Source organism: Aythya fuligula, chromosome Z (genome assembly GCF_009819795.1).
Source record: "Aythya fuligula isolate bAytFul2 chromosome Z, bAytFul2.pri, whole genome shotgun sequence".
Lineage (NCBI taxonomy): Eukaryota > Metazoa > Chordata > Aves > Anseriformes > Anatidae > Aythya > Aythya fuligula.
Genome location: NC_045593.1, coordinates 53,075,885 through 53,099,367, shown reverse-complemented (window position 1 = coordinate 53,099,367; position 23,483 = coordinate 53,075,885). Strand labels below are relative to the sequence as shown.

Genomic DNA, 23,483 nt, shown 5'->3' with positions numbered 1-23,483 from the left:
TGTCCATCTCCACACAGTGCCTGTCATGCCCCCAGAGGGCAGGCAGGCACTGTGGGGAACAGGAACAGGTCAGCTTGGCATCAGGGTGCAAATGAGGGCTGGTGCACTTCTTTCCTCCTGTACAGGACAGCGCTAGTGCTGTCGGGGACAGGGCTGGAGCTGGCTGCCCTTGGGAGGGAGCTGTGCTCCTCGGGCTTTCTGTAGAAATAGAAATATGTAGCAGTTTGGCACTAGTAGATGAAGTGGATGGAGCCGTAGGCCAAGAGAATGTACTTTTAATCTTTTGTTTTTAAGCAGAAAAAGTGTAACACAGAACCAGTTGAAACTGGAATACCAGAGAGCAGGAAAAAGACTTTAATTACAAAATTTCCTAATCTTGAGGTAAGAGGAGAAGAGAAGCCACACATACAGAGAATCACCTGGAGACATACAGAGACCAATCAGGAGAAGGTGAAGTCCTGGGCCCAGAAATGCTGCTGACGGATGTAGATGGCATGCAAAGGAGATGTGGAGGAGCAAGGACTGTAAATTAGGCTAGTGGAAAACCAGGTTCCCTCCTTGGAGGCACCCAGCTGTAGCACTCATAAAGAAAACTTAGTGGAAAAATCTCTCAGTTTATCAACTCAGCAGAAACCTAGGATTGAACCCTGCTGCCATGGCTGGCATGCATAATCCCCACAACACTTTCAGGCCATTTGCACCTCCCAGGGAAAAGAAAGAGGATTGCCATCCAGGCTGCAGCCTCCTGCTCCAATCTGTCTGGTCTCCTGCCTCCATGTGTGCAAGAGTATCCTCCGGGCCTAGCCTCCAGCCCCTGGCACCCTGCTCAGTCAGACACCAGGCTGTGCTCCTCTTCCCCCCCAACCCGATCACCCCTGGCTCTCCTCCCAGCAGGCGACTCACAACCTCACAGTGCCATCAGGTGGGTGATCGCTGCCTGTACCTGGAGCACCAGGAGCCTTCTCTGCAGGACACACACACAGGGTGCATTCACATCACCACTGCTTTCGTGCACTGGGAGAGGAGGGCAAAACGCAGAAATGGCATGAGCAGGTCCCAAGCCCATGTAAGAGGGCAGTGGCTGATCCTCACTGGGAAGCAGCTGCAGGAAGCCTCGTGTGTTGTCCTCGCCATGTGCCACCAGTCCCAGCATCTCCTTGCTGAGTGGCAGCCACTAAGGCAGCAGTGGTGGCCCTGGGCATGCAGCAGTTTCCCATAGGAGTCAGAAGTCCTTGTCTGATATTTGCTTGGAGAACCTCCAGTGAGGGAAGGGGGAGGATCCATGTGGCTAGAGTGAAAAACAGTGCTCCTTAACTTGTAACGGTCAGAGCAGTGATAATTTTCTTTGTGGAGGCTTGTATGATGCATTGTTTTGGATTTTTGATGAAAATGGTGGTGATAAAACACCAATGTTTTGGCTGTTGCAGAGCAGCACTCACAGAGAGCCAAGGATTTTTCAACTCCTGGTGCTGCCCAGCCAGCGAGGAGGCTGGGGGTGCACCAGGAGCTGGGAGGAGACACAGCCAGGACAGTTGGCCCAGGCTGTCCAAAGGGATGTCCCATGCCATGGGGTGTCATGGTCAGCTAAAAAAGCTGGGTTAAAGAAGGAGGAAAGGGGGGATGTTTGGAGTGACGGTGTTTGTCTATCTAAGAAATCATTACATGTTGTGAGTCCTGCTTTGCTGGAAGTGGCCAAACTCCTACCTGCCGATGGGAAGCAGAGAATTAAGTCCTGGTTTTGTTTTGCCTGCACATGTGGCTATTGCTTTACCTAGTAAGCTGTCTTTTCTTAACCCATGAGTTCTTGTACTTTCACATTTTTGATTCTCTCCCTCATCCAGCCTGGGAGAGTGAGCGAGTGGCTGTGTGGTGCTGAGCTGCCTGCCGTGATTAAACCCCAGCAGTATGCCAGCACCAATCTTTCCCTGCAGGTTAAAGCTTTTGCTTCCTCATCTCTTCTTACTTGCTGCTCCCTCACCCTCTACTAAACAAAAACATTCAGTAGCAGACACTTTTACCATGATGTGCTTGCTTTTATACCACGTGAAAAATCTCCCCTTCCTTGCTCCTTTTCCTTCTGCCTTTTCCCCACTCTGCCTCTTTTCTTTCTGCTCATGCCTGCAAGAGCTTTTCAAAACGTTCTTTTAAAATGTGAAGTGACTTCTGGGCTGGTGGCTCCAGGCCAGCCCTTCATATGTGGTGGCTAAGAAAATGTACTTATTCACTGCATTTTGACACGGGTCAAAGCTTACTGCAATAGGCACTTCAGCATGAGAGGAGCAACCTCAGAAACTGACAAACTGTTAAGAGCAGAAGAACTCAGCCTTCATCTTCTCGGACAGGTGACTTCTGAGAAATATCCCTAACTTTATTTTCACATAATGGGATTTTATTTTCTTTTCATTGGGTCTTGCAGACTCCCTTGGCTCTACTTAAATGGTGTACATAGTTATATCCTACCTGTATAGGTATATCCTGCATCTTAAAGGGTACCTCTCTCTCTCTCTCTATATATATATGAATTAAACAAACAAACAAATTCACAGTAGTTAACAAAAACTTGGCTCGGTCCTTTTGACCCTTGTCTGACATAAAGAGTAATTAGTAGGAGAACAAAACACAGAGGGGCAGGGCTGAAGTGGCCCCAACAGCAGCCAGCACCCCCTGAAGCACTGACTCCTTAGGAACAAAGGCAACCTCCAGCTACTGGAAACGAGCACCAGGCACCAATCCTGCTCTTCCTAGCATTGCCCAAGGAAGTGCTGAGCACTGGGGAGGGTGCATGTCTGCCTCCCAGCACAGTTGCTCAGGGTGCTCCTACCGATGCTGCAGAGAAGGACACTTTGCCCTGGAGGGGTTGTTCTGGATCCCGGAGGTGGCAGGAGCTTGGTGCTGTGCTGAGGTATCGCTGTGCTACTGGAGGGCTGGCACCAGCACAGGGCAACAGCCTGCCCCCTGACTTTGTTAACAGAACTGTTTTTACTGGGCTTGGTGCTTCCCTTTATTACTGCCAGAGCTCATTTATTTTCACGTAAAGCCAGTTTCCTGGGAGGGAAGGCCAACAAGGGGAGCATCCTGGTGGGGGTCTGTTACAGACCCCCACCAGGATGAGGAGACGGATCAGGCAGCTGGCAGAAGTTGCAAAATCGTCAGTGCTTGTTCTCGTGGGGGACTTCAACTTCCCAGACATATTCTGGAAGCACAATGCAGCCCAGAGAAAGCAGTCTAGGAGGTTTCTGGAGAGCGTGGAAGATGCTTCCTGACGCAGCTGGTTAGTGAGCCTACCAGGGGTGACGCCCCGCTAGACCTTCTCTTCACAAACAGAGAAGGACGGGTGGGAGATGTGGTTGTCAGGAGCTGTCTTGGGCAGAGTGACCACGAGATGGTGGAGTTCTCCATTCTTGGTGAAGTCAGGAGTGGGATCAGTAAAACCACAATCTTGGACTACAGCAGGGCCGACTTTGAGCTGCTGAGGACACTGGTTGGCAGAGTCCCTTGGGAGGAGGTTCTGAAGGGCAGAGGGGTCCAGGAAGGCTGGGCGCTCCTTGAGAAGGAAATCTTAATGGCGCAGGAGCGGTCTGTCCCCACGTGCCCAAAGACGAGCCGGCAGGGAAGAAGACCCCTGGCTGAGCAGAGAGTTGTGGCTTGAGCTTAGGAGAACAAAGAGGGTTTGTAATCTTTGGAAAAGAGGGTGGGCCATGCAGGAGGACTATAAGGATGTTGCGAGGCTGTGCAGGGACAAAGTTAGGAAGGCCAAAGCTCATCTGGAGCTCAATCTGGCTACTGCCATTAAAGACAACAAAAAATATTTTTATGAATACATCAACACAAAAAGGAGGACTAAGGAGAATCTCCATCCTTTACTGGATGTGCAGGGAGACTTAGTTACAAGAGATGAGGAAAAGGCTGAGGTCCTTAATGCCTTCTTTGCCTCAGTCTTTAGTAGCAATACTGGTTGTTCTCTGGATGCCCAGTACCCTGAGCTGGTGGAAGGGGATGGGGAGCAGGATGTGGCCCTCATAATCCACCAGGAAATGTGTGGTGACCTGCTGCAGCACTTGGGTGTGCGCAAGTTGATGAGGCCGGATGGGATCCACCCAAGAGTGCTGAGGGAGCTGGTGGAGCAGCTGGCCAAGCCGCTTTCCATCATTTATCACCAGTCCTGGCTATCGGGGGAGGTCCCAGTTGACTGGCGGCTAGCAAACGTGACGCCCATCTGTAAGAAGGGCCGGAGGGCAGACCCAGGGAACTACAGGCCTGTCAGTTTGACCTCAGTGCCAGGGAAACTCATGGAGAAGATTATCTTCAGTGTCATCACGCAGCACTTGCAGGGCAAGCAGGCGATCAGGCCCAGTCAGCATGGGTTTTTGAAAGGCAGGTCCTGCTTGACGACCCTGATCTCCTTCTATGACAAAGTGACGCACTGGGTGGATGAGGGAAAGGCTGTGGATGTGGTCTACCTTGACTTCAGCAAGGCTTTTGACACCGTCTCCCACAGCATTCTCCTCAAGAAACTGGCTGCTCTTGGCTTGGACTGGCGCACGCTTCGTTGGGTTAGAAACTGGCTGGATAGCCGGGACCAAAGAGTCGTGGTGAATGGAGCCAAGTCCAGTTGGAGGCCAGTCACTAGTGGTGTCCCCCATGGCTCGGTGCTGGGGCCGGTCCTCTTTAATATCTTCATCGATGATCTGGACGAGGGCACTGAGTGCACCCTCAGTAAGTTCGCAGATGACACCAAGCTAGGTGCGTGTGTCGATCTGCTTGAGGGTAGGAAGGCTCTGCAGGAGGATCTGGATAGGCTGCACCGATGGGCTGAGGTCAACTGCATGAAGTTCAACAAGGCCAAGTGCCGGGTCCTGCACCTGGGGCGCAATAACCCCAAGCAGAGCTACAGGCTGGGAGAGGAGTGGTTGGAGAGCTGCCAGGCAGAGAAGGACCTGGGAGTGATGGTGGATAGTCGGCTGAATATGAGCCAGCAGTGTGCTCAGGTGGCCAAGAAGGCCAACAGCATCCTGGCTTGCATAAGAAGCTACAGTTTTTATTATTGCCTTACTGACTCAAACAAGACTGCGACCCAGAGCACAGCTACAAAAAAAGCCACTGTGATTCTCTGGCACCAGGGCACATGCTGGAAAACCATGTGTGGGAGACTGCCCCAAGGGAAAGAGGCACCGACAACAAGAAATAGAGGAGAGGACTCGAAGTGCAGGTGTGTGATAGAGTGGCATCTGTGGGAGGGCAGCCGTGTCTAGTGTCTGAAGCTCACATATACAAGAATAAGTGGGAAAGTAAATAACTGCAGAATCTAAAAGTTAGAAGGCCGTCTGGAGAAAAACAGAAGGGCACTAGCTGAGTGGCTTAGGAAATGTTCTCTCTTGAGACTTCAGAAGCGTTTTGAAGCAGGTTTGGGGGCACATGCAGGTAACGACCTTTGTAAGAACATGCAGAACACCAGGAGCGTGCACAGGCCCTCTCACCAAAACCACAAAATTAATCCATGTAAAGTGTATGCAGAAATAAAAATGAAAATTGTGTATTTACATTTGTGTATATGCCTACAATACTTTTACTGTTTTAGTATTTTTTTTTACCCTTAGGAAGACACAATGGGTATGTGCAATTTTAAAGAAAAAGTCCTATTCTGAAAGGATGTAATCACTAAGAAGATGAAATATCTCTGAACTTTGGAACTGCTTGCTGCTGGTTTGATATGGAACAGAAATGATGTATGCAAAGGGAAGATGGCTGGAAGGGTTGCAATGGAGCAGTCCCAGCCATCATTCAGCTTACCTGTTTGCCAGGGGTGTTTACCAGCCACACACCCTGGCAGCTGCAGGCTGCTGACTTCCATAGAGGTGGTCTGAAACAATACAAGAGATTTCTGAGGTGTCCTCAACCCAAAGCCTATTGTGTTTTTCTGTTCAGGGCTAGCAAAATCAGCAGGCGTGCAAGACAGAGCTGGGCTGCTCTGCCATGGGTAGCGAGGGAGAATGTCCTGGTACCAGCAGTAAGTGTTTCCCCTGCAGATGTAAGACTCCTTGTTTCTTGTCAGACTGAGGTGTCAGCCCAAGCAGGCAGTCTTCACTGATAGCCACGATTTTTCTTCCTGTTCTTTTGTATGAAATTTCCATTTGTGAGAAGCATAAAATGAGCCTATAAAGTGAAACTGCGCATGACAAAGCGAGGGATGTTTCCTTGAATTTCTCTGTTGAGTTTTTAGGCCTGTGGACTGTTAGCAAAGATGACGGGAAAACACTGGGGCAAATGCTAACAGAGCAATGCATGTGAAATTATTAGTTAGGAACACAGAAACAATTAACTCAGGACAAAATAACCGGTTTATCTTCACAGGAACAATTCAAGCAGGTGCAGCCACGAAAAATACTAGCACGGGTTGTGGATGTTGCCTGGAGGAAAGGAAATACTGGATAGCTGGAAGGTGCCATAAATGATCCAATGGCCACCAGGGCCTGGCCTGTCCCTTGCCAGGTAAGGTAGCTGTGGGAGACCTGGAGGCAGTGCTGAGAGGCCAGAGCGATACATCCTGACACCTTTCTCCTCCAGTATTTCCCCTCACCCATGGCTGGCGGTGGGTGCAGGTTTGAGTGTGCAAGGAGGGGAGGCCGAGCCCCCATGCCTGCCGCGGGGCCTGCTTGCACCCTGTGGGCTCCTCGGGGCAGACAGAGGATTGCAGATAGGGGTACAGAGGGCTCGCAGAGACCAGAGTGCCTTTAGGGAGGTTTCCTGCACTGTTATGCGGCACACCTGCCGCGGCCGCGATGGACCCATCGATCCGGGCGCGGGTCTCGAACCCGGGTCCCCAGCGCCGCCTCGCCCCTGCGCCGCCGCCTCCCGCCCCCCTCCCCGCCCTCCGGCTCTAGGGCGGCCGCCGCCCGCGAGCATGTGCAGAAGGCCGGGCGGCATCCTGCCGAGCCCTCGGCTTGGCACAGGCGGGGGCGGCGGCCGTGGCCGCGGCCGAGCCATCGGTGGCGGAGCCTGACGCCCCGGAGCAGCCTCCCGCCTCGCCCCCCGCCGCGGTGGTCGCCATGAGCGAGCAGAGGGTGAGTCCCGGCACCACCGCCCTCAGGGCGACGGGGAGGGGAGGGGAGGGGAGGGGAGGGGGCTCTGGGGGTCCTGTCACGGGCGGGGGGTCTAAGAAGTGCAGGAGATCAAATGCGTAGAGGCTGGGGAAGCAAAGTCTTATTTTTTTATTTTTTTAATAAAATAAATTTTGCTTTTCTGAAGCGAAACTGGTGTAATTGGTTTGTAATTGGCGTGCTTTTTGGCTTCGATGAGGCCCCCCCCCCGGCTGCCTCAACAGGTGCTGTGCGGCGCCGGGTGCTGGCTGCCGGGGGAGCGGGAGGTGGTCTGGCTGCTGCTCTCCTGGCACGGCTGCGAGGCACCACATGATGCAGGGCTCCATCTCCTTTTTCATACCCTTTCATGTGCCCATCAGCACGCCGTTGCTTTGCAGGTGCCACGTCCACGTCCGCTCTCTGTAAAGAGGGTGTTAGGTTCAGACAACAAGCGACGGGCGTAAAGCTGAAGCACGGTGGGTATTAATGGTTGGAAAGCACATGCTAGCAGTTGAAAGCTGGCCTTCTGTTCTGGTGGGTTGGGTGTTGGTGGTGTATTGAATTAAAGCAGCAAGGTAGTTGGGAGGCTGCAGGGGTGGCCTCTGTGAGGAAAGACCTGAGCTGGCCTCCTGTGAGATAGAGACGGTGCCAGCCGGCTCCAAAATGGGCCTGCTGCTGGCAAAAGCTGAGCCCGCCAGCGATGTTGATGGTGCCTCTGTGATAACGTTACTTAAGAAAAGTCAGAAAATGCTCTGCAGTAGCTGTCGTGGGAGAAAGGAGTGAGAAAATGTGAGGGAAGCAGCCCTGCAGCCCCCCAGGTGAGTGCAGCAGGAGGTGCTGCAGGCAGGCAGCAGCAGTTCCCCAGCGGCCTGTGGAGAGGCCCCTGGTGGAGCAGGCTGTGGGGGGGATGGTGTTTCCTTTTTTCCTTAGTTTAATTTTCACTTTTTTTTTTTTTTTTCCCTTTTATTTTTCACTTTCCTAATCTGTCACTAACTGGCAATAAATTCATAGGATCATAGGAGGGTTTGGGTTGGAAGGGACCATAAAAATCTTCCAACTCCAACCCCCTGCAATAGGCAGGGATGCCACCCACTAGGATGCCAGGGTGCCCAAAGCCCCATCCAGCCTGGCCTTGAACATTTCCAGGGATGGGGCAGCCATAGCTTCTCTGGGCAACCTGTTCCAGTGCCTCACCACCCTCACAGCAAAGGATTTCTTCCTAAAGTCTAGTTTAAACCTACCCTTTTTTTAGTTTAAAGCCATTACTCTTTGTCCTATCCCTACAACCCCTGACGAAGAGTCCCTCCCATGCTTTCTTGTAGGCCTCCTTCAGGAAAGAAATATTGTGTGCTGTTGGTGGGTATTTTTAGGCCTCTTTCGTCTGTGTTTGCAGAAAACATCTTAATTTTGTTCAAGTTCGATCAAACCTGGTATAATTTTTGTTTGGAGAAACGTGTGTCTGGCTGAAAAAGATCCATACTCACTGGTCAGTTTTCCTTTAGGTGTGGTGAAAACCTTGTTTGACAGTCATCTTAGAGCTGCTGCTGTGTATGTCAGATCGGCTGTGCAAAGGCTTCACAAGCACTCTTCAGATCTTTTCCTTTAGTCATACACAGCTATAAAAACCCAAAGCATGGTCCAGTACCATGTACAAGAAGACTATTTTTTTTTTCCACATGGTAGAACTGAGTAAGCCCTAAAATCCTGCTTGAAAGAGGATTGGGAGTTTTCTTGTTCATCCAAATTGACAGTTATGTTGATAGGATCTAAGGCTTAACTGTGGGCTGACATGCAAAAACAATTGCTTCTGGTCAGTACTGAAGGCAGAAGCAGCTGGCTGGATGATGGCATCTCATCTGGCAGCCTGTGTACAAAGGTGTCTTTAAATATGTTCTATTTGAACCAAACAGTGAACAGATTCTGTGAGGAAGTGATAAAGGCTTACTGTACTGAGCATTTCTGAAAGAAGCCAGTCTGGCCTTGCTTCTTCTCCTTACAGTCCTAATTCCAGTCATTGCTAGCAGTCGCCTTGTGTCTTTTACAACATGCATTGTGGAAGTGCTGTGTAAAGCAGTAGAATTGCATTTTTCCTCTGCTAGAGGTTCGATACAGAGCATGACACTGCAAAAAGGCAATGGGACAGGGTAATGGTAAGCACATTGTAGAGAGTCCTTTGAGAAATGCTGAGGAAGGGAAGAATAAAACAGGAAAAAAACACACAGCCTTAGGACTGTTGGAGAAGTTCCTTGTAAGGCAGGTCACACATCTAAGTGGGTGCTATGAAAGAATAAAACATCCTTTCTGCTTTTTAGCAAACTAGCTCAGTAGTAAATGGTTATTAAGAAATTGCTCGTGGGAGGGGGTGGGGACGAACCTCTGCGACATCTTTTGGGTAGTCTAGGTGTTTACGAGGTGTGCTTATTAGCTCCCTGTCTGCCTTGATTTCCTGTATGTTGTCCTGTTACAATGCTAAGCTTGGCAACTTGAAACTCAGTCCAACTGATTAATTTCAATTATGATAGCTTCATTTTCTTAAGAAGCCGCATAAATCCAGCATTTTAGATTCAGATCTGTTTCTAGAACTTACACGTTCAGTATTCCAATCTGTTCAGAACTTGAACTGTAGAATTAGACTTAATTTTAAGTACCAAGCATTGATTTGTTTTTGTCGCGTTCTTTGAATGAGTGACTTCTTAGTAAAATTAAATTTGTTAGACTGTTTAATTAAAAAAACTGTTGTGATATCCCTAACAATTTTGCATGTTGAGTGCGTATTTTGTAAGCTTAATCTACTTCTTTTTAAGTGGTTGGAGGCAGTATACAACAGATATGAAATCTTGTTTCTCTTTCCCAGGTAGCAGTACACTTCTGTCTTTGAGGCTGTTCTCAGTTGGACAATACAAAGTGTTTACCAAAGGATTTTACAACTTGCGGAATAAGTTTAAAAATCACTCTTAGTTGTACTCCACAGGTCACAGAATCGAAGGGGTTGGAAGGGACCTTGAAAGACCATTGGGTCCATCCCACCTGCCAAAGCAGGTTCCTTGGAGCAGGCTGCCCAGGTAGGCGTCCAGACAGGCCTTGAATATCTCCAGAGAAGGAGACTCCACAACCTCCCTGGGCAGCCTGTCCCAGTGCTCTGTCACCCTCACTGTGAAGAAGTTCTTTCTCATGTTGGTGTGGAACTTCCTGTGCTCCATCTTGTGGCCATTGCCGCTTGTCCTGTCCCCACAAACCACTGGAAAGAGGTTGGCCAAATCCCTCTGTCTCCCACACCTCAGGTATTTATACACATTGATGAGATCCGCTCTCAGTCTTCTTTTCTTCAGGCTGAACAGACCCAGGTCTCTCAGCCTTTCCTACTTCCTGAGTTGAGCCCACTCAGACGCTCCCGAACCACTCCCTTGTCAACAAGGGGGGAGACCTCCACTTCCCGGACCCTTTCTCCTCCCTCCAGGGTCGAGGAGTCCCAGGGGTGTAGAGTCCTTCAAGCAAAGACTGAAGCAAAGAAAGCATGCAGTATCTCCGCATTCTTGGTGTCTCCCGTTACCACGACACCTGCCTCGTTCAGCAAGGGACCTTCTGCAGCACTAATTCTATCATCAGAGTGTGGTGACAGTAGCTGGTCTGGTTGATTAGATGACTTGGGAATTTCAGTAATATGGGTAGCAAAACGTAAAATAGTATACTGCAGAATAAAGTCTTGAATTTTCTCAAACGAACAACTGAAGATCTTTAATTTGGTAGAACACGTAGATCTTTGATACTCTTTTTAACGACGTATATCTTGTGATCTCTTGTCAGAAGAGTTGAATCTGCCAGAACTAGAACATGTGTTACGAATTTCCATATGTGTTAAAATGATGATGACCGATGTCCTTTTGCAACTTCTTATTTGTTTTTGTAATTCTAGGAGGATCTGCAAAGGATTGTCTCTACTCTAGCGAACAAAAAGGATGAAATTTTCAACTTTATTGACATACTGAAACAAACGATAAGAAACGTACAGGTATTTATGTTAAGATTCATAGGCTGTACCTCAGAAAGGACCAGTTTTCCAGTTTTGTCAACTGTAAAGTGGTTGTGTACTGTATAAGGAATGGGCTATGAGAATCAAACTTAAACTATAACTTTGTGTTGGAACCACATAGGAAAACACATTACTTTTGAAGTGGAAGGTATAATGGTACCTCCATTTGAAAGGTATAGTGTTTTTGGTTTTCTGGAAAAACAAACAAACAAAAACCACTACTTTGGGGGGTTTGATTTGTTTGGAAGAGAAAATCTGTTTCTGATGCGTGACCTCAAACTCCTGTTATTTACAGGTAGTCTGTTCTTTCAGACATCTGTTTGGCAGATTGGATAATGAGAACATCTAGATACTTCAGGGAAATTATTTGCTCTTTCCCTTTTTAGTAGTTGCAAATTATTGGGCTTAAGTCAACAGTTAGATCTGTTTTAGGGCATTTTGCTCTAGGTTCAGTTTTCTACAGCCTGTCAATAAGCAATAAGTTGTTTCTTGTTAGAGCTGAGCCGATTTAATTGCTGAAATGGAAGTACTCCAGCAGATTTTTAATCTCCTTTAAATGCAGTTTATAGTTTTGCAGGAAGTTATTTTATATGAAACTGGATATCTGCCTCTTTAAAAGCATCAGGTAGCTACGATATAATTGCAAGAGGGAAACGAAGGCCTTTTAGCATGGAACAAAGTTGCCATATAACTTGGTTCTGTGCAGGTTTCTGAGTATCACAGAAGTTTTCATGGATTTCTGCTAGTGCCCTGATGTTATGTCTGCTTAGGAGGTATCTATTGTTCTTAGTGTTTTCTCCTCTTTGCTAAAGTGAGGAGCAATAACAAGGTATATAGTGGTCTTGGCAAAGTGTATTTGGGTGAGCAATGTGATTTTCTGCCTAAAAGGCTAGTCTGCATGGTTTCCAGTAAAAATTGGAACAGTCTTCAATTCTCTTTTTAGGTAAACTCTTCTAATGTGTTCCATGAGTTGGATAAAGAATTTGATGCTCTGCATTCAGTGCTGGATGAGATGAAGGAGAGTATGGCCAACACTATTCAGCAAGAAAGGACTGAAAAAATTCAAGCTCTGAATGTAACTATAAAATTTCTTTTATCTAGTTGCAAAAATTTTCAGATGTAGTTTTAAATTGCTATTTTAAGTCTTAACTTGAAAATGAGGCTATGGTAGTCTTGCAAGAAATACAGTAACTACAAGGTAAATGTCTTCTTTCGTGTAATTGCATCTCTGGTCTCTTCTAGGATTCTTCACGGTCTCTAGTACGTTTATGTTCTGGACATAGTTGTATTGATAGAAAGTGGTACAACCTATAACTTACAGATGGAGAAGGACTTAGTTATGTTTGCTGCCATCATAGCATGGTTTGGGTTGGAAAGGACCTTAAAGGCCATCTAATTCCAATCCCCTCCCATGGGCAGGGACCTCTCCCACCAGACCAGGTTGCCCAAAGCCCCATCCAGCCTGGTGTTGAGTACCTCCAGGGATGGGGCATCCACAGCTTCTCAGGTAACTCGTTCCAGTGCCTCATCACCCTCTGAGTGAAGAATTTCTTCCTTATATCTAATCCAAATCTACCCTCTTTTAGCCATTACCCTTTGTGCTATCAGTACACCCCCTGACCAAGCGTCCCTCCCCAGCTTTCCCATAGGCCCATTTTAGGTACTGGAAGGCCGCTGTAAGGTCTGCCCGAAGCCTTCTCTTTTCCAGGCTGAACAACCCCAACTCCTTCAGCCTGTCTTCATAGGAGAGCTGCTCCAGACCCTTCATCATCTCTGTGGCCTCCTCTGGACTCATTCTAACAGGTCCATGTCCTTCTTGTGCTGGGGGCCCCAGAGCTGACAGCGCTCCAGGTGGGGTCTCAGGAGAGCAGAGCAGAGGGGGACAATCACCTCCCCAGCCCTGCTGGCCACGCTGCTTTTGGTGCAGCCAGGTTACGGTTGGCTTTCTGGGCTGCAGGCGCACAGTGCTGGCTTGTGTTCAGCTTCTCATCAACCAGCACCCCCAGGTCCCTCTCCTCTGGGCTGCTCCCAATCCATTCTCTGCCCAGCCTCTATTTGTACTTGGGATCGCCTTGACTGCGATGCAGGACCTTGCACTTGCACTTAGTCTTGTTGAACCTCATGATGTTCACACAGGCCCAGCTCTTAAGCCTGTTCAGGTCCATTTTTTATTCAGAAAATTTACCTTCACTTAGCCAGACAGTTTAAAGAAACTTGAGGAACTGTTTCTTAAAACAAATTCCACAGGATTCCTTATAAGGTTTGCTTTATCCTCATACCATAGACTTGGTGGTGTAAATCATTTCAAAATGGGTACACCATATAAGTTTTACTTTCCTGCCTCCATTTTTGTATTTCTGCTTTAAGTCCTTCAGAAGAATCTCAACAGACATAGGTCTGCACACATCGATGAATACCTGAATTTTAAATATTTATTGAGAAGCACTTATTCTTTAAATAAGTTATAGAAGAATTTCATCTGTGGCTTGTATCAATTATTTTATGTTCTAGTGAAGCAAAACTGAAGTTAGTCTTGCAAATAATTGTTCAGGAGGGGAAAATTATTTTAGTAGTTACTCTTATGATTGTCTGACTTGACTGCTGAGAAGTGTTCTGTTAATTTTGTTAATATCTGTTAGTTTTCTGGTGGTTAATCTAATTTGATCAAACAGGGTGTGGTTTAGCCACATTCTGAGGGCTCATCAGTGCTGTACAGTAGTACCATGAATCGCTGCCTGGTATCCGTGTTAAACATGAGAGCTGCTATTTAAATCAGGCACGGATGAAGACGATCGGAACGTTGCAGATCACTGATGTCATGAAGTCCTCTACTCATCTTTCAGCTGAGGCTGTTCTCTGACTGCAGGCATAAGGGATATTTTCTCTGCTTGATGACAGATCAAGCTTCCTCTGTAACCAAGGCACTGCAAGAGTGCTTTTCGTAACAGTCAATCTACCACTCTAACAGAGGAAGACTTGTGCTGAATGTATCAATCCAAACCATTACCTTTTGTTTGGAACTGAAAACTTATGTATGAGGAAGTCAAAGAGCTTCAGTAAGGTCTACAATTCCTGTTTAAAGGAATTGACTTGCTTAATTTGTCTCCTTGAAGTGCTTATACTCTAATTCTGTAGCTGATTAGGTAGATGCCTTTGAGAATAAGCTGTAACTTGAATTACTTTGCGTAATATCACAGAATTTCTAGGTTGGAAGACCTCAAGATCATCGAGTCCAACCTCGATGATAATAGTTTAAATGACTTAGGATTTACTTGTTAGGTTGGTCCTTCACAAATAATTTCCTTGGAAGTTAATGCTGGAAAACAGAAATTCTTCTTTGCCCTTGCTTTGAAAGTACTTTTTTTTTTTTTTTTTTAATTTTATGGCTGTGTATTTTAATGACACTGAAGTACTTATTTTTAGTTCTCAAATAGTGATGTATATGTGAACTGGTCATTTAAGCACCCAGTTACTGTGTCACTTCTGCAAAGCTGTTTGGAAATGCCTCTGGCATTTGCTACTCTTTGAGGTGTTTGCTTGGGACATTTTGGCAGCGTTGCAGTATATCTAAGTTTGTCAGCTTTGAATATCCTCCAAAGAGGAGAGCAACTGTGTTAGATGAATCACAGCTCGCGTTAACTGCGTGCTTCCGGAGTTACCTGGAAACTGTGTGTAAACCTTTAACAGCTGTTAACTATTCCCTGCTGCTATTTTATCCTTGAGCAGTGAATTTGAGGTGCATCTGAGGGCACCTGGGGGCTGACCAAGGTCAATCCACCCCACTTGCTGTCGTGGTTTAACCCGGCCGGCAGCTAAACACCACGCAGCCGTTCACTCACCCTCACCCTCCCTCTCTGGGACGGGGGAGAGAAATGGAAAGTGAAGCCCGTGAGTTGAGATAAAGACAGTTTAATAAGACAGGAAAATAATAATAACAATAATAATCATACAATGATGATAATAGTACTACTACTAATAATGTGTACAAACAAGTGATGCACAATGCAATTGCTCACCACCCGCTGACCGATGCCCAGCCTAACCCCGAGCAGTCCGGCCCCCTCCCCCCAGCTAGCCACCCCTATATATTGTTTAGCATGACCCCATACGGTATGGAATACCCCTTTGGCTAGTTTGGGTCGCCTGTCCTGGGTCTGTCCCCTCCCAGCTCTTACTGCACCCCCAGCCTGCCCATTGGCAGGACAGAGCAAGAAGCTGAGATGTCCTTGGCTTGGTGGAAGCACTGCTCTGCAGCAATTAAAACATCGGGGTGTTATCAGCACTCTTCTCATCCCAAGCCAAAACACAGCATTCCACCAGCTACTAGGAAGAAAATCAACTCTGTTCTAACTGAAACCAGGACACTTGCCAAGACTAGTTACATTTGTGAAGTGCCTGAGAGACCTGTCTGTTCTCAAAGTTGGTGCAACTTCTAGTTGCTTTTGAGCCAGTGACTACTTTGGAGTCTTGTTTAGTCCTTTCCCAGGTGTTTTAGAGAAAATTAGTTACTTGATGATTTGTTCTGAGATACTAAAGGATATAAATATCACGTGGGTTGAAACGCATCTTGAACAGCTATACAAAAGCTGCTGGCAGGTTTAAAATACGCATCTTGTTTGACCTTTTTTGTATGTTCAGAATCCTGTGGAATATTCAAAATTATTCTGTTTAGGGGTTATAGGCATAGTTTGTAATATCAGAAGTTCAGTGTGGACTACTTTATTTACTGTAAATAGTTTATTAGCAATAGTGTTTTAGTTAACCCTGAAAGGAGTTTCTCTTACTCCCTTCTTTCTCTATTCCCATTCCCTTATCCCCATACATTATACTGTAGCGTTCTTTTTTAGGATTATCTTATGCCAGTTTGGAAGCTTGCAGGAGAGAAACTATCCTTCCTTTTTTCAATGTTATTTCTACATTAGGCAGTATCAATTCATTGGTGAAGAAAACTTCTTTAAGTAGAAAGAGAGGTATACATGGATGTAGGCATTTCATTGCTTATGATATCCTAATTTTGGGAGAAACAGGCCTTAAAAATCAAGTCTGTCATTTAAGTTAGGCTTCTGCATGCACCACCTGCTAAGCTGTTTCCCTTTTGGTTTTATAGGACATGCCATGAAACACCATGCACTTGTCAAGCACAGTTCTTGCTAACACTGTGTATGTCAGTTGTAATAGCCTCGACTAGCTAAGGTAACTTCTAAGTTGTCAGGAAGTCATAGCAAAGTTGTGTAGCTCTAGTACTGGTAGCTTGCAAATCACTTTTTTAATGTGAATACATCAAATTACTTTGACTTTCTTATTTTGCTTCAGAATCAGCTTGGCCAGTGTAGCAGTGCACTCGAGAGTTCTGAAGAGCTGCTGGAATGTGCAACAACGATACTGAATGTTAAGAACCCCACGGAATTCTCAAAGGTAAAGAACATTAAATGGATATGCATTAAGCAGGTGTTGGTATTTGGCTCAATTTGCAACAGCCCTTGCGTTACGGAACTGGACCCTGCAAACTTAACAGGAATACTGGTTCTAAGGTTTACAAGGCATATAAAAACCACAGTTAATGCTCTGTAGAGGAGTTAAGTCAGTAGTCTTAAGTTTTAATTTTCTTTTGTCAACCTATTCTATGAAGGTCTGGAATTCAAAGAAGTTTAATTTGTGGCCAGGGTCAAATATGATTGAGAGAATTCACAGAACTGCATGAACAAGCTGAAGTTTTTTATGTGTTCTAGTTCACTTAGTATTAGGGTCTTGCACCATAGCTGTACAACTCTGGGCAATTCCTTGCAGCCTTAGTAACTCAATCAGAAGTATAGGGTTAACTTGAACATCTGTATCAGGCTGTTTTCAGCATTGGCCATTGTGGACCCAACTGAGACATCTGGTGCTGTGTTCCAGATGTGTAGGGTCTGTGGCTGGGAAGAAAAAAAAAAAAGCAGAGCCTACACTGAGGCCCTGTATAAATACGCAACCACATTAACCTGTTTCAGCCTTCTTTCAATTCTAGTATCAATATTACTTAATGATGCTAAACTGTATGTGTAGAAATGTTTGAGACCTTACATGCTCAGCTGTGGGGCTGGTATTCATTTGTCCATCATGGTAGCTAATATATACAATATCTAACAAAATCGATATTTTCTTATGTAGAGTGTGGGGAGAGGGAAAGAAATTCCTTCTTCCAGATAACAGTCAGTGTTTACCAAATCTGTATTGATGCTAGGTAAGTCAACCCAGAAAGTGAAGGTGAAGTAAATCTCTGTAAAATTCAACTTGGTGTGAGTGATGGCCACATCTCAAAGCCATGGCAAGTGTCCTGTCACTTGCCCTTTGTTACGTGACACTTGAAAAAACATCTGTGTTCTAACTGCAGCTGTTCTTAGATGACAAGATGTGTTTCTGTTTTGCAGAACTTAATGCAAGCTGTGGATCTTTAATTTGCAACCCTGAACTCTTTAGCTGATCTGAAAGATTTTATGAAACTTAATTCAGGGCAGCTCTTCCTGTACTCCTCCATACCTTCTAATGTATTTGTAAACACCGAAGGCAGGAGCTGGATTTGGGCCACACATCGAGGTTCTAATACAAATAACGCATACATTGTTACAGCCTATTTCTAAATTAGAGGCGATGTGTCTAACTGGAAGAAGAATATACTTACAAACTAATAAAATATTTCTAGATATACACTGACTAGGTACAGCAGTCTCTGTATAATGTACTTTGCTGAAATAATCCTCACGCTAGTTGCAGGCAGGGTCAGTCACACCAAATCCAAGAACCAATTACTTTTGCCTTTCTGCATTTTAATTGGAGGAACAAAGACACAAATTACTCCACTGTCTTACACTGCCAGTTGTACCTTTTGGCAACATGTTTGTGTGGAAGTTGCTTTCTGAGTGTCAGCTTTGATTCATTTGCCTTGAGGAGCGACAATTCTTAAACTGAATGTTTTTCTTTGCACTTTCTGACTTCCCACAGTGATGTGTAAAGAAGTGTTACCTCTTGAGAGCTATGTAGAATGCAGCTTTGGATTAATTTTAAGTTGTTTTACAAATCATCTCTAATGCTTTTTTCAACTGACCATGCAAAGTTATTTGAATGTTTGCTGGAAGAAAATTTCTTTAAATTTAAAAATTTAAATCTGAGGCTTAAGATACCAAAGTCCATTTCACTGAACTCCTGGTATCTAGGATTTTAAACTTTAATTACACCTAGATTGAACTTGTAAATATGTCTCAGGTATATCATGCATAGTAATACTGCCTTAGCTAGTAGCTCGTTAAAGCTTCTGGACTACTAATAGGAATGCCAAATGTAGCTGAAAGGGCAGCTCCAGCCCTGACTCCCTTTTATTGGCATACATTTTCTCTGGATCCTGCAGTAAGTTCAAGAGAAACTAGCGTAAGAGTAAACTATTTTTTTTTTTCTGGTGTAGATTTTTGATGGCTGTGTCCGCTGAATTAGTTTACCTGGTCAAAAGAGCATGAATGCCAAACAGCACATGGGAGTGCAGTGGCGAGGTAGGATGTGATTTGACACTGCTGTGCTGCCAACCTGAGGTTGGCTGATAAGCCTTCTTTGTCAGTGGCCTGGAAACAAACTAAATTTGAAGGAGCTAGTCAGGGACTGTCTTGCAGAGAATTTCTCATTGAATTCTGAATATCACACATTCTACAAGATGTAGAGGTTACAAAGAAGGCTTTGTAAGTAACAGTCATGTCTACAGCTGTCATGTAGGAAAATACATAGTAGTTCCTATGATAATTTTTTGTTTTACATGAAACAAAGCTACCTCTAAAGCTAAATTCTTTATAAACATTTGTTCTTTCTATTTCCCACTTTGGAAATATAAAATTGATTTTATAGCAGGGAAATCTGTGTGTTTTTTTTTTTAACCCCCCTCACAGAGTGTGTTTTTTTATTTAATGGAAACATTTGGAAGTCGTTCACTTTTGTTTGACTTACAGGTTTAGTGATGTCGTGTTTTTGGAAGGGAAAGTAGGTAAGATGAACTCTGTCTTAGTAGCAGTGTTAACTGTACAGACTCAACACACCTAGCTAAGTCATCACAACTTGTACAATAACATTCTGTTTTAGGTTTGCAAATCCTCCTGGTGAGGGACTGGGATTTTGTAATTTCCAAATATCAGTTAAGGTTTATCTTTAAGATACGCCATTATTGTTTTTGCATTTGCTTCAGTAGTATCATTTATATGCCGTGCAATACTGTATTTTGTGTTTTGGAGTAATGGCATATAGAGAGAACCTTTTAGGAGGCACAGTCAGAGTAGTACAGTAACTTTCAGAAGGAATGTATTGATCCTATTTTTTTCCTTACTTGTGAATATACATCTGAGATAAATGGGGTATGGCTAAATACCACTAATAAGCATTTTGCGATTTAACTGAAAGTAGCAGTAGTTAAATTTTAACAACTTGTTCATGGAACTCTTTTAAAATGTGATGGGGAGTAATTTAATTGATTCAGAGAAATCTGAAGAGGCAAAGTTACACAGAGGAAGTTTAGTAATTTGGAATTGGTTTGGTGTGGTTCTTGAGATTGATTTTGTTTCCTGGTGATATACATTGTTGCAGTTCTAACCAATACTATTAACATGCTTTTGGGGAATTTTATGCAAATGATAAACTCATCGTGATCTCAAATCTGAACAACAGAACTCTGAGATTGTTCTCGGTCTTCTCGCATGGCATTGCCTTTGAGATTTGCATGGAAATACTAACTATCTTCTCTCTTTTCTCCCTGATGTGCATCAAGGCTGCCAGACGGATCAAAGATAGGTACAGTACAAAGTCTACCCTTTTTTGTCTCTTTGAATTAGTTTTATCCTTGAAAATACATTTATTTTTAATGGAACATAGTCAGCTTAAATGAAATTCATTGTCTCTGCTTTCCTAAGTGTTCCTTTATGATGTCTCAACTTAGGAAATAAAACCAAAACTTTTATTCTTCTCCTTCAGTGTTGTACCTTGCTGGCTATGGATCTTTCATAACTTAATAAAGAGATGTTTTTAATGCAGGGAAACATAGCCCTGCAGCAGCAAAACTTCTGGTTCTTTTATTAAAAGAAATTGAATTATGTTTCAAGCTGACTCTGTCCCTTTATATTGTGATAACTTTTTTTGCACTTAGACTTTTGCTAGCTAATTTTGTTTTTGAATGTAGCTGTTAAAATACCTATGTTGACATCACTAGACTGATGTCAATGAATTCACAGTTTCTACTGGGTTTTCTTTGAACTATGTCTTCAAACTACTGTTTTGAAAACAACCTCACTGTTTCAAAATAAATGTGAAGGCCATTTTCTGTCACGTAAGTCAATTATGCTGTATGAATCTGGTTCAGAAAGTTTGCTGTGCTGTGCATGGCATTTTGAAAGACAGCTCACAGGGTGCTACCAGCATGTGCTATTCTTATTGACCAATTCAATTGAGAAAATTGGTTTGCTTTCAGTTTACAGACTTTCAAGGAAGAGTCTGTTTGTGTAAATTCCCTGAAGTTTTATGAAAAATTAGTAATTGCTAGAGGAATTAATCTTCACATTTCCAAGAGTAAAGAACTGGAGTCATTAACGAATCAGATGGATAGTGGCAGTGATAGGATTCTTAATACTTTTTATATGTAGAAAGTGCCCTTTTATTCCTTCTGGTTTCTTGAAATGCTGCGTAATCTATTGCTTTTGAACCATCTGTGTCTGGTTGTATAAGATTGGTGCCGAAACAGAAGTTAAAAATCTGTCTGAGGCTTACTACTTAGTGTTCTGTTACTGCTGATCAGCATTTTTCTTCCTTAAGGAGAAATCTACTCTAACAGTCTGACTAAGCAGTGGCATCTGTCTGCTACTAGCCCATACTGAATTTCAAAAGGTCAACTCTGTCTTATCAGCTGACTTGTCTGTTTTACTATGTTTGTTTCAGTGTCATAATTGGCTCATGGTTCCCAATACTATAATTCTTTTCATGCTTATCTTTAATACACAGCTTCATATTTCCTTCTCTTTCTTCACTGCCTTAAACATTTTTCATCCTTTAATACAACTGTAGTTAGCACACCATCTCTATTAGCTACTAGTGAAGTACTTAGTAGCTCACAGAAAGTCGTATGCATTAAGTATTCTAAAGATGTAACAGATCTGTGAGTGTAAATTGGATATAAATTCTTGTAGTTAACTTTCTATTGTGACGAGTATACTACTTTCTAGTTAAGAGTCTTTAAAACAGAAGACAGACCCGTATGCTGTCTCAAATCAGTCAGTTATTCAAATTCTGCTGCATGGCCTGATGACTTCATTGTTAAAGAACCAGAAAAGAGACCGGCTATCCTTTTGTTGAGGTCCAGTCCAAGTAGTACAGGAGTGTCCAAAGAGTATCTGGAGTAAGGACTGAGTTAAGAAATGGAGATGGGAGCAGTGCTTCAGTGTCTCTTGTAAGGCTGATGAAATTCCTGCATGCTCTGAAGTTTTGGGTGTCTGCAACCTAAACATTTCTTCATCCTCAGTTATGAAATATAGTGTGAAATCAGAATATCCAGGTTGTTCACTGATATTTGTAAATGCCTTCAGAGCAACACTTAACAGTAGAAAATGCATTCCACTTTGGAGGTAGTAAGTGATCTGAGTTCTTAATTTCAACTCAGGTTCTGGCACATTAAAACAGATGATTAGCTTTTCTCAAGTCACTTTTAATATGTCTTTGCCTAGTAATGCAATCATTGGGAGATCACACCATATTGTCTTTGAGACAAAACATCAGCAAAAGTGTTTTGGAATCTGTGCTAAGCATTGAGCAGTTATGAAAGACCAGGATATTTTGTAATAATTCAGAGAACAGTATTTTGACTAAAGTTTGAAATTAAAAATACAGATTACCTGATCCTTGTTTTTGAAAGTAACTGCAGGTCTTAATGCAAAATACATCTTGCTAATTCTGCTTTCTTGACTTTAGAATCACAGCGTGTCCAGCATTTCGCATCTGTCTGAAACCAACCATCAGTGATAATATGAGCCATTTGATGGTGGACTTCACACTGGAACGGCATGTACTCCAGGCTCTAAAGTTTTTGCCAGGTAAAACAGTGTGCTGTGACTTTAATTTGTTACTACTTCAACAAATAACTACATTTAAAAAAATAATAATACCCTTGTGCACCCTGATAGACAAATATTTTACTGGATGTTAAGCTGAATATCTTGGGGGTAAAAGAGTTTTCTATTTTTATTGTGTTGATTTCTACATAATGCAGCATTTCAGAAAATCAGTCTCAGAGGTGAGAATGAATATTCCAGGCATTGTTTGTTTTTTTTTTTTTTTCTCGAGTTGTTAGTTCCCCTGTACTTCCTGAAACTTCCTGAAGTTTCTGAAGACTGTACCTGGTAGCTTGATGCTTAGTGACACACTAAAGTCCTAGTAATATGCAATAGATTGTGTGTGGAACTGTAAGCTAGTACATCACTTGATGTGAATGGTGATACAGACCAAAATATGGGATAGTGTTCATCTTACTGGAGCAATGAAACTTTGGGTGTTTTCTGTTGTGGTTTAATCCAGCAAGTAGCTCAGTACCACACAGCTGTTTGCTTACTTCCCCACAGTGGGAAGGTGGAGAGACTCAAAAAAAAAAAAAAAAAAAAAAAAAAAAAAAAAAAAAAGGTAAAAAGTGCAGTAGTTTGTGGGTTGAGATAAGGACAGTTTAATAAGGAATGGGGACAAAACAACCCCCTCCCCTTCTACCTCTCTGCATATAAAAACCAACACAAGTGATGCTGTGGTGGTTTTACTGTGCTAGACAGCTGAACTCCAGCACAACCACTCTCACTCTTCCCCAGAAGGGGAGGGGAGGGAGTAAAGGAAAGCACAACTCACGGGTTGAGATAGGGATAATTTAATTAAAGGGAAAAATAATTATCAAGGGAAGATTATTATTAATTGAACAATTTAACTAAAGGGAAAAAAGGGAACAGGAAAAAAAGAGAAAAACAAAACAAGTAAAGGCTGTGTAGAAGTGCAGAGGAAAGAAATTACTCGCTACCACCCACAAATGAGCGATGCTTGATGACGTCCTTGAAGCAGGGCCTCAGTGTATGGAGCCAGTGTTCAGGGGATGACCGACATTTTCACCACGAGAGCCCACCCCTCCCCTCTTCCTGTTTCCACCTTTTATTGCTGAGTGTGACACCACATGGTATGGAATATCCCTTGGATTGGTTTAGGTCAGCTGCCCTGGTGATGTTTCTCTTCTCACTTTTTGCCCACCCCCTAGGAGGGTGAGAGAGAGGCCCGATGCTGTGCCAGCACTGCTCAGCAGTAGACACAACACTGGTGTGGTAACACTGCTGTTCCAGCTACAAGTGCAGAGCACA

General features: G+C 44.1%; 1 protein-coding gene across 3 annotated transcripts in view; it reads left to right on the top strand.

Moving 5' to 3' along the window:
• The first annotated feature begins 6,912 nt into the window (after positions 1-6,912).
• The window catches only part of FSD1L (fibronectin type III and SPRY domain containing 1 like), a 30,581-nt gene continuing 14,010 nt past the window's right edge, over positions 6,913-23,483 (top strand). For all 3 annotated transcript variants that reach the window (XM_032205633.1, XM_032205632.1, XM_032205631.1), the window contains exons 1-6: positions 6,913-7,061; positions 10,990-11,085; positions 12,050-12,181; positions 16,420-16,521; positions 19,883-19,905; positions 22,069-22,190. In XM_032205633.1, the coding sequence (XP_032061524.1) occupies positions 7,047-7,061; positions 10,990-11,085; positions 12,050-12,181; positions 16,420-16,521; positions 19,883-19,905; positions 22,069-22,190 (490 nt within the window). In that variant the 5' untranslated portion in view covers positions 6,913-7,046. The remainder of the gene's footprint in view (positions 7,062-10,989; positions 11,086-12,049; positions 12,182-16,419; positions 16,522-19,882; positions 19,906-22,068; positions 22,191-23,483) is intronic.